At 41.3% G+C, this 11,235-nt stretch overlaps 1 protein-coding gene and 1 long non-coding RNA gene across 4 annotated transcripts in view; one reads left to right on the top strand and one right to left on the bottom strand.

The window, feature by feature from the left end:
• LOC106806615 overlaps nt 1–6,896 on the bottom strand; it is a 7,041-nt gene extending 145 nt beyond the window's left edge. The window contains exon 1 of the long non-coding RNA XR_001393567.1: nt 6,676–6,896. This is a non-coding gene — a long non-coding RNA (uncharacterized LOC106806615). The remainder of the gene's footprint in view (nt 1–6,675) is intronic.
• LOC106806613 (TGF-beta-activated kinase 1 and MAP3K7-binding protein 3-like) overlaps nt 1–9,267 on the top strand; it is a 13,241-nt gene extending 3,974 nt beyond the window's left edge. For all 3 annotated transcript variants that reach the window (XM_014808611.1, XM_014808613.1, XM_014808612.1), the window contains exons 2-7: nt 2,256–2,475; nt 2,977–3,934; nt 4,909–5,063; nt 5,398–5,494; nt 6,928–7,059; nt 7,839–9,267. In XM_014808611.1, the coding sequence (XP_014664097.1) occupies nt 2,317–2,475; nt 2,977–3,934; nt 4,909–5,063; nt 5,398–5,494; nt 6,928–7,059; nt 7,839–7,846 (1,509 nt within the window). In that variant the 5' untranslated portion in view covers nt 2,256–2,316 and the 3' untranslated portion in view covers nt 7,847–9,267. The remainder of the gene's footprint in view (nt 1–2,255; nt 2,476–2,976; nt 3,935–4,908; nt 5,064–5,397; nt 5,495–6,927; nt 7,060–7,838) is intronic.
• The last annotated feature ends 1,968 nt before the right edge of the window (nt 9,268–11,235 follow it).

The following is an 11,235-nucleotide window of genomic DNA, read 5'->3' as shown; positions in this document are numbered from 1 at the left end:
CTTCGGATTAACACCTCCTTTCGGCAACGCTTCTCTAGTATCCCGTCTCATCTGGCTGTAGTAAACGTTATAGTTTGAGTCATGGCTGCGACTGGAAATGTGAGAAAGAAAAGGAATGAAAGGTGAAGTAGAGTAGGAAGGAAGGTGAGTAGAAGGAAAAGGAATGTTAAATCAGCAACACTATCGCAGGAGCAAGTAAATTATATTACAACGCGTTTAAGACAAGAGCAGCAGGATCACAGTGACGAGTTTTATTTGGCTACATATGATTCAACTCATTTATCAATGAACGACGGAAACATACGAGCTTTGTCGAAGCAACATTAGCAGTCACTAAACGCGGGACAGTCGTGTTACTCGGTGATATGGCGCTAGGATTACCTAGAAGTACTCAATTTTTATCGCTTTATATCTCGGCATAGGAACATCGTAGAGACAAGCGGTTGATCTTATATTGGCTAGCTATGACTCCTGCATAATATTCCGGTAGAGAAGTATCAAAATAAGGTAGGTAAACTATTAATTTTGCTGAAACGACACCATGGTTTTTCTATATCAGCGTACGCTCTGGGGTTAATGCGCTCTTGACAATACTGCAGAATCGTCAAAATAAAACGGGGAAAGTTTATTAATTCGACTAATACTGCAACATGGTTTCAGCATTTCACTGTTGTACGCTCTCCTTCTTTATAAGCTCTCGTTACCGACTAACTATAACTTACAGTTGTAATAAATAGGTGCCCAATACCAGGAGCACATTTTCCTGTCATAGTACTCAATAAATCACAATTTAACAGTGCTATTCAGGGCTACCGCTGGCATTTTCCACCTTTGCAAAATTTGATAAATAAATGACACTCGCGAATACAATTGGCGAGTGATTTGACTGCTAAAAAATTACAATTGAATAATGAAATTGTCATATTTCAGTGTCGTGTAAGTACTAGCAAATTCCGAAACCTAGTCCTCTGGTGCAACTACCGTGCAACGGTGCAAAAACATAGTTTTGTATAAACTAAACTACATGATTTCATTTTTACTTGATTACGTTATCAAAAAGGTTTTCTTACATGTCTTTTCCCATACCAAGCACCTGTTTATGCCTTGCTTAGCACATAAAGTTAACAGTGGCTATAGTTTTTCAATAGTAGCTAAAAAATAGCTGGTGGCTCAAGTCTTGGATCAAACTTTAAAACATCCAGAGGCAGCCCTGCTATTGAGCATGTGTACTTTACTTCAAACTTCTCTTAGTAATAGTTTGCTTGATCCTTGTCTCTCTTGTTATATTCGTATCAGCTATGTACTGTACTTATGTAATATGAGCATCATGTTGTAAGCGTAATCTGTTTGTTTGTGTTTGCATTGGTTATACATATATTCATGGCATAAAATTAGCCAAAATGTGAACAGGCCCACCCAAAATTTTAACCAGGCCCTGGCCCTTAGACAAATTGAACAGGCCCTTACAAGTTTTAACAGGCCCTGCCCTTAATTTTGTTCAATTTATTCCATTATTAATAAAAGTATTAGCTTTGTATTTATTAGGCATACTCGTAGAATTTCAGTATTTCATTGCCAACACTGGAGTTCTACTTGTTTGACAGGAATTGCTGGAACATGATTTACTTCTTGGTTGTTCTTAGTAAAAACTAGTCTGGAAATTGGTAAATATTATTGATATAAAGGCAAGATAGGTAAAATTTTGAATAGGCCAAGTGGACTGATTATATGGCGGGTCCGGTTGAACTGGCAGTTTAGGGGGTTGAACTGGCGGCCACCGGCAAAATAGCGCTAATTTCGCGCACTGTATATTTGTATATACTTGACTACAGTCCTTGTTTGCCATTCATTAAAAATCTACTAGATGCACCTGTTCGCACACTGTTTTTATTCTTCTGTCTTCATTTTATTTCATGTCCTATATGATTATTGCACCTGATGTGTATGTTTATACTTCTGGTCTGTACTGTTACATCAAATAAATAATTATTTTGAACTTTTAGGTTTTAACTCTTTGTTGTATTCTAGATATGCACAAAATGTAGTTGTCTTCACTCCATGATTAAGATTTCTTTCATACCCAACTGTGTAACGAATAACAACCAAGCAAAGTTCAGTAGTTAAAAATAGATCAAATGCTGGTGGGCAGAAACTTGACCCTGTAGATAACGATTTTGAGCATGACAGATTGTGCGAGTAGTGCATTTAGAATTCTTTGCATTCCGTAAAGTAAAATGTCATTTATTGTTTTTTAGGGTTTACAGTGTGATGGCATTACACCAGCTTATTAATGATAAGGGAAGGAAGATGTGAAGCATGCAGGGAATTAATGTAGGAGGGCATTCCACCCAGTTTTCTGCAATGGCGCAGGATGGGCCATCTTGCACCACCTATTTTGATGACAGGCTATACCACGACCTCAGAATTCGTTTTCCTGACATTCCTGAGGATGTTATAAAGTCATACATCAACAAGGTATGAAATAGTTTAAGAGGTAAATTTAGAAGTTTTATTTCAGCAAGGTATTCTTATATTAGCAAGAGATATATAGGATTTTATGATGTATCATGAATCTGCAATATGTGGTGTAGGCTATTTGCGTGAACCATCATTTAGTTGCAGCTGTACTATTGCAAGAAACATTCAAATTAATCTCAGAAGCCATTATAACTGATAATTAAAAATGAATGTTTTTTATTAGCTGCTGTTTGTGGTGTACTGATGACAGTGTTGATGTGAATTTTATTTAAAAAAAAAAAATTTTAAGATGCATTATTGTTAATTACTGTGCATTTAGTTTTACTTGCAAATGTTTAATTGTCTCTCAGTATGCACTTTAAACTTTTATGTAGTGATCTCATACGATGTTTTTAGATGCTTAGAGTTTCTGCAGAAATGTAAGCGTCCTATGTCAGTATGTTCGCCTGCACACTAGCATCTATTCGACTCTGACGTGAATGCCGCTTGTCTTTACAGAGCTTTAATAACAGGGAGGAATGTGAGCAGCAGCTGTGCCGCTACATGCGCCACCAGGGGGACGCGGCGGAGCAGCCGCTCGGCCAGCACCAGCTGAGGCATGGCCTGCGGCTGAACCTGAGCGATGCGGCGCGGGGGCGCCAGTGGAAGGTGAGCCCGGCGCAGGGGACGCCGCCGCAGAATGCGCTCGTCAATCCGACGGATCTCATGCCGTTCCTGAGCTCTGCACGCAACCCGCAGAACACGACGAGCATCGCGTGCGTCAACTACGGTCCGAGCATCGGCGACGGGGCCCCGCGACGCCACCAGACCCCCTACTCGCCGACGACGGGCCGCGTGATGGCGCAGGTCAGTCTCATGGAGCGGCAGGGGGCGCCACCGCGGCCCCAGTACGGCGGCGGCGGCAGTGACAGTCCGGGCGGTACGAGGCAGCCGGTGTTCAATCCGAGGAACGAACCTCAAGTGCTTGAGCCGTTTGCGAGCGCTGGCGTCACGCACCCTCCACGGCTGCGCGTGGACCAGCAGCTGCTGTCACCATCGCGGTCTCAGCACAGCGCGTTGCACCTGCGCATACCGACCGACTACTCCAGACCTCTCTTTGTCAACACGGCGACATCTCCGACCCAGCAGACTACGACGGCTGCCGGCGCCACCTACACGCAGGCCAGTACGGCCTACACGTCAAACGTCAATATTGTGCTTTCGAATCCGTCGACGCCAACGACGCAGCCGGTGAATGCTGTTCCAGGTGGCAGCACTGCTGCAGGTCCAACACTGTACCTTGAGCATAGTGGAGGAAGCTATGATAACCCCACGTACGATCTGCCAGAGCTCCCCCCTCGATTGCCAGCTAACTCTAATCAACAAAGCCCGCAGGTAGTGTCAGCCTTTGCTGCTCAGGGGGCAGCACCACTTCCTATCAGCAGTAGGGCGACACAAGATGATGCATACACACAAGGTATGTATTGCTTGTCATTAGAGTTCCTATTTGCAATTACCTGAGCTGTATACACTAGGCCTGAATTCAATTAAGCTGTCGGTCTGAGTAGGATCACTATGCTTACCTTAAGTGTTGTTGCTAGGTCGGTCCAGCCCACCAGTTTGCAGCTGACCGGCAGACGTACTTTTCATGCATACAGTGTAGACTCGTGGCACTTTACTAATAAGCAAGATTGCTCCTATCACAGTGCTGATTGGCTAGACCTATCTGTCAGTCACACCCAGGAAAAACATGACTTTTTTTTCACGAGAGCTCTTTTTCAAGTCTGTGGGAAAAATAGGTCTTGTCAAAAAATGTTACGGGAGCTATTTTCAGCCTCACGGGAGCGATTTCGCAGGTTTGAAGAGTGAATCGCTCATTGTTCCCGTGTATTTTTTACCCTGGTCACACCAGATGGATTAAGATTGAAAGAAACCATTGAGATGGGCACAGCTTTATGGTCATTTACCTGTTACCACGTTATGATATTGTATAGCATTTAGTACTGATCTATTGAAAAATTGCTATTAGATTGGTACTAGATGATGAAATTCATTAAGAACTACCTTGTCTAAATTTGTCTAAATTAACAAACCTCATTTGTGTTATTATATTTCTACCTGTGATATCATGACCAATTAGAACACATGCCCTGCTATTTGATTAGCCGATACGCAAGTGACAAGGGTTGCAGTTTTCTGCCATTTTGGGTAGTAGTTTGTTACCAAGAAGTTATCACATATCAGTAGCAGTAACTTTCAATTAGTGCAAGCTCTGGTCATTCATTGCACAGGAGGAATGACATTAGGCAAAATTTAAAAGCAAAGTAGTGTGATTGTTATATATTTGGAAAATATTGGATTATTTGACTACATTACAAGTTTGTGTGCTAGAATGTTTCAACGTAAGCGATGGGCAGGAATATTATTTGCGACCTGCTGCAAATTTTCCAGCTCTACTCCTACGCCAGAGAACACGCAGAGAGCGATTGCAGACTAAGCTAAGCACGGCCAGGAAGGTGTTGCTGGATCTCAGGAATGATGTCGGCGAACTAGAACAAGCCGTGCTACAAAGGCAGAACCCAGACCAGAACGTGGGTCTAGCAACGGTAGGGTTTATGCACACACGCATTGTAACACCCATCCAGTGATAAAACATTCATGTGAACTAACCTAGATCTCAAGTCATAGGCATCTATTTGATGCATGATTGCACACAAGCAGAGATAATGCAATTAAATTTATTTCAAATGTGCTCTTGGTCTACTGCTGCATGTTGTTATATGCGGGTGATTCCCTTTGTATTGATTTTCTTGTTGAGGTAAAACATGCGGTTCCTTAGTGTTTGTAATTAATACGAAATTATAAAGTGATCAGGTCATTGCTTCTGTCGTATGTATGGGTAAGTACTTATTACTCTAGCAAAGTTTTCTCTTTCTGCAGATCGAAGAGCTTAAGGCATTACGTCGGCAAAACACTCAACTGAAGATAGAGGTACAGTGCATGACCAAAGAAGTTGACATATCCAACAGAAGAGAGCGTAAGTAAACTCCCTATTTTATAGCTGAGCTTGTCAAGCTGAGCTATTGCTATGGGTCGTCGTCCGTCAACGATAACTCAGGAACCGTTTGACCCACATGTTTGAAATCGGGTATAGTTGTTACTGCTATGCTCCCATATTGAACGTCCTATTTTGGAGCACGCCAGTCGGCATACTTTCGAGCCACGGCAATTTTTTGGCAAAAATGGGAATTGCCATTAGTCAGTTCAGGTTCAACGGATTTTGCTCATTTTTGGTATGTGAATGAATAAGGGCTAGGGGTTTTTTATATTTAAAAAAAAATTACGCAAATTAGGTAGGTTTTAGCAATTATATAGCATATTATATAGACACGCAGATAACAAACAGTCTGTGGTGTCACACTCGTCTGGTTCGTTTTACAAGATTTCATTGACAATATCTTTAATGCAAAATTGGTTTTTCCGCTCTGCCCTGCCGATAAAACGTCTATATTAGAGCAAAGTTTTACAAAACATGTCGGAACGCAGCATAACCTATTTATTTCGAACGACATCGCTAAGAAACATCAAAGCAGGTATAGCGCCATCTACCGTCACAAATTGTGATTCATTTTGGTTTATAAATTATTATTGCGATATACAGATGGCAACTGTGTGCTACCGCCTAGAAAAACTCATACGAAATAAACACTTCCATGCAACCAATTAACCTTTGACAAACGTTGTGTTATGGGCAGGGAAACACCATTGTCACGTGGTATATAGCAGCTACGTGGAATAAGCGTATCCTCTCAATCTTACACGTTACACATCGGGAGCTCCGCTTTTAGGCAGTGCCTAAATCTGAATATTATAAAAACGTTAAATGGCGATCATTTAGGTGTAACGTCATCACTCGCCCACATCTCAGACTTTCACATCTCAAACATTTATTTTCACATAAAAAATTACACATAATTATCAAGAGTATATAATGGGAGTTCTCCCATATATACTTTTCGTTTCTATAATGTACGTCGATGGTTGCTCAATTAAAACTGACTTCTTTTCACTCACTCATTTGTGTCCTTTTTTTGTGGTGAGCTACAGTGTCATTGACACTTTCATTTTCTTTATGACAGTGTTTGCCTTTTACTTTAATAACCGCAGCGATGGTTGAATGGTTGAGTGCTTGCCTCGCATGTGGGTTCGACTCCCGACCAGGTCATACCAAAGCCTTAAAAAATGGTACATACTGCTTCTCTGCTTGGCACTCAGCAAAAAGAGATGGAGTGTGGAAATGGTGTCAAGAAGAGAGCCTGCATGCGGCGGCACCTGCCAGTGAAAACTGTGAATGTCTTCATGTCTTCATACCTGCCCAGTAGGCACACGCCGGAAAAAAAACTCAGCTTTAGAATGAAGTCCAAACCCTCTGTTTTAGCAATCACATGACCTGTGTGCTTCCTGTTGCAGCAAACTCTACTGGTCAGTCACCGAATCCAGAGGAGGATGAAGGTCCGGAGTGGGCTTGCTCGGCATGTACCCTGCGCAACCATCCTGCCCTGAAAAGCTGTGAAGTGTGTGAAATGCCACGCTTTGCCCAAGGTACATCCCCACGCCCCGTCTGCCCGGAAAACCACCCAGCAGGCAGCTGCTACTGCCACCGGCCTGCGGTTAGCACGCACTATGTGCAGATCTCTTGATCGCAATTGCTTAGTTGTTGTGATCAGTATTGCAGAATGCAGGAGATCTTAGATTGTTTCAAGGTCAGAGGTGCTCAAGATATGTTCCACGAGTTGGTAGCATATCAATGTCAAAAATGGTGTATAAGCTCTAGCTATTTTGTTCGAGTACCCTTTTTGCTAGAACCAGACTGGAATAGATGTGTCTTGGTATTTGTAATTGCGGTGTGATTATGTGTATAGGAGAAATACCACCACCTCACCTGATTTTTCATTGATAATTACTACATATTTTGCAGAATGTCACAGGATATAGCACCCTCATTGTGCTAGTGATCCATAATATTAATATTTCTGATGTAATAGTGTTAAAACAAGATTCATGGTTAAAAAGAATCGAGGTATGAGAACAGATGTGCAAGTAGTGCTTTTTTAATGTCCCTAGAAACTTGAGCAATTTTGTTAAACATATTTTTAAAGTATAGCTGCATGGCTGGAGTCACACATAGCACCATGTGCTCATTTACATCCACACAGAAAAGGCATGATACACAAGTTACATTTTTGTCCTTTCCTTATTTTATCACTGCACGTCTGCAGTGGAAGTTTGTCACGGTATCATTTTGGTCGTCTAAACGTTTACAAATGTTGTTAAATGTTATGCATTAATAGTTTTGTTTTGTTTTCTCTTCTTTGCACTAGGTCCCTGATGTGTGTGATTCAATTGGCGCTAGTCTGATCCCTTCCCGCTGCATGTGGTGTGCTTGTTCTGTGGCCTCAGGCCCTGCATAGCAGGCCATGGGGCAAGCATGACGTCATCTCCCTCGTTGATCATACCGTGTGTGTACAGGATTCAGTTGACGATCATCAGGGCAAACAAGTGCCTTTGTAATTTTTATAAATTCAGTTAATAGGAACGTTAACCATCACTTTCATCTAAGAGATTTTTGTGTAGGCGTCATAGACTTATTTACTAATCAGGTGCCGTTTTAGTCACAATGTTTTGCTTGCTTGTTTGAGGGAGGGAAAGAGTGAGTCCTAGAGCCATAACTGATAAAATGCGCCTTCGTATTTTACTAAATTGCAATTATTTTAATAATTTCAATGGAAACTATCTTCTCATTCTCTTGGTGCTTATTCTGCTGACTATGCAATAGCATTGCCAACAAACTGATGAGCTGTTTATCTCTGCACAACTGCTTGTACCATATAGATCTGCAAACTAGCTCGTCTAACCCCAGTACTGTGTACTGATGCCTAATCCTTATTGTGAGGTAGGTATGTACCTACTCGTGTTTGAGGGACTCGAGAAATGTGAACTGTATAGCGCATAGCCATAGGGTTCGCTGGCCTATTGATGTACGTGTATCTGTGCATGCAACATGTGCTGTACACTTGTTTCTATAACCTAAACTCGCACCTGTTGTCACGTTAATGAGCAGTGTGGATGGGAAACTAGTATTAAGTCATGTTAATTGTGTATTATTTAATGAAAGTTTTTTGGTACACGCTTGATTCGTCAGTCAATCATGAATTCAAACCATTAGTATCTCCAAAGCATATCGTATCTACATGAACTGCAACCAAAGATCTGCAATGGCGATTTTATCCAGATGGTCCCTATCTGCAGTGCAGTGTAGGAGTGGTTGCCTGTGATTTTGAGTAACATATTTTGTGCATGCAACTGTGGGGTGAATAATATTCGGTTCATTGCTCGGTCTCGGGTTTGTAGTCTAGCACCATCACAGCTAGATGATCGAGGTGAACTGGCCCTATGAATGCTGCAGCATCGTAAACGTGTTCAATGTTTATCTCGGTTGACAAAACTCAATTTAAAAAAAGGAAATGATGAAGTGTTTTTAACCGAGTGTTTGCTCTCAAAGCAATAGCCAAGTCAATTATTGAGAGATTTTAAAATTCAATCTAGAATATCCGATGTGTCTGACTCGACACGGTCAAAATAATTTATATCCAATAACCCTTGTTAGAAACCCAGCATGCATTACAGGAGTATATTTATCGTACTTAAAGAGTTACTGCCTTGCCATGTTATCTAAGTTTGGCTCATAGGGTCTATGTCCCCCAGGGTACTGCTGGAACGTACCCTGGGTACGGTCTGGTATACTGGAACATACACTGGTAACTATTTGATATGGTTAGGGATAGGGAGTAGGCGTAGGCGACTCCCTAGACTCGTTAGTGGAGTAGGCGAGGTACGGTCCGGCATATTAGATAGTACCAGGGTACGGTCCGGTACCCAGGGTACGTTCCGGCAGTACCCGGGGGGACATAGACCCTCTCAGCCTAAGTTTGGTGTCTGGCATTGCAGCTTTTGAAGATTTCTCGCGTGACACGTTATTCTGTGTGACGCATATATAACAGGATAATGAATGTGACACATGTATGTGATAAATTTAAAAGAGAAGTCCATGCTATTTGCATTTGTGTGAGTTGATCAGTCATTAAAGTGAGTCGTTTTGTGCCAGCTGAGGTAAGAGACTAAGCTACGTTAGGTATGTCAAACAAGTATTAAATATATCATTCTATCTGCGTGACTTTTCCCTTGTCGTGTTGATATGATGAGCATCCTTTTCATTTACCCTGAGGGTAATAATAAAAAGGAATATGTGAAAGTCGTCACGTAGCAGTAATGCTATACAGGAAGAAGTGCTGTTATACGTTTCTAGTCTTTACATGCATATTTAGCTGTAATGCAAGGTCTGCATGTAGAATTAAGATCGGAGTACACGCCTCAGGCTCTCTGGTTCAAATGGTCAGTCCGTTTTATGCCGATTTCACAGGGACTGTTCACTAGTAAAGGAAAGTACTGAAATGTTGGCTTGCTTGCATCAATTAATTCATGAGCACATGTTAACTTAGCTCAACTGGCCATTTCTCTGAGGTAGATGAGTCATTTGTGATTATTTACTCCTGATATAACTAATAGACTACACCTACTTCTACGTGTGTTATATACTGACAGCTGCGAGGCTGCACGTGCAGCTGATAGCATTATTTGGCTATATCAGTTCTTGCACACTGTTGAATAACACGACAAGTTTTGGTTGTGTAAAAGCATCTAGGATATAAATTCACACTGTGTACGTTGAATGGTGTGAGCTGATTGCCATTGCTACTTGGGATGATTGACAGTAAGTGTAACGTTGCTACGACAAGCCATTTCATACGGATGTCTATTTGTCTGCGTCGAAAAACAATTATAAGTCAAACCCTTTGCTTCCAGTGATACTGAAATGAAATTTTTATTATGAGCATTATAATGTTAGCTTTTTATTTCACTCCATGACGTACGTTTCAAAGCTCAGGTAATTTTTATTACTGTATGCTCATGTGTCGATCAATTTGACTAATTTTACTTCACACCTTATCACACGTACACTATGTTACCACTGCCAAGGTATGCATATTGTATACGTTATATAGTGTATTGATAAAACTACAAATTTTTTGATTGTTTTGTATAGTTTTGTGGCTATTGTGATGATTATAGTTTCATAATTATAAGGCTTGATTTCAAATTGGTGGGCGCTCACAGTGGTAGCAATTTTATATAATGTGTGGGTTCCCTGGTAATACAGATAAAGCAAGGTATAACTATCAACCGTGATGTATTGCACATTTATAAGAACATGCTTACGTAGAAAATCGCCTTCTAGCCTTGGAAATTGTGGTGGCGTTTTGGTACATTGGTGTTTTGTACATATTTACAGACACCAAGACAATTGTTCGTTACAATTGTTCGTTACAATGCCCTACATATATGTAGTGGAGATGTTTGGGAGCTGCAGTGATGCATGTAACCATGGTATAACCTGTAACGATTGCACTAAGCTTCATGAGCTGTTTGCGATACCAGTTCCGAGTGTGTACTGGGGAATATACTGCAGTCCTAGAGTGGCTCGGTCTAAGAAGAGGTACTACTTCAGTTAGGAAAGGTTAAATCAAAAGATAACAATTGTCTAAACTAAACTAGTACCTCAATAAACTTGCCGGTGCGTAGTCCCGATAATATCGGGTGTATATAGGACTACATCGTTTAGATGTCTGAAAATTAGCACTGCAGAAGAATGTGCCAGGG

Source organism: Priapulus caudatus, unplaced genomic scaffold (assembly GCF_000485595.1).
Source record: "Priapulus caudatus unplaced genomic scaffold, Priapulus_caudatus-5.0.1 Scaffold169, whole genome shotgun sequence".
Lineage (NCBI taxonomy): Eukaryota > Metazoa > Priapulida > Priapulimorpha > Priapulimorphida > Priapulidae > Priapulus > Priapulus caudatus.
Note: the sequence above shows the minus strand (reverse complement) of the source record. Positions and strands in the feature narration are given on the sequence as shown.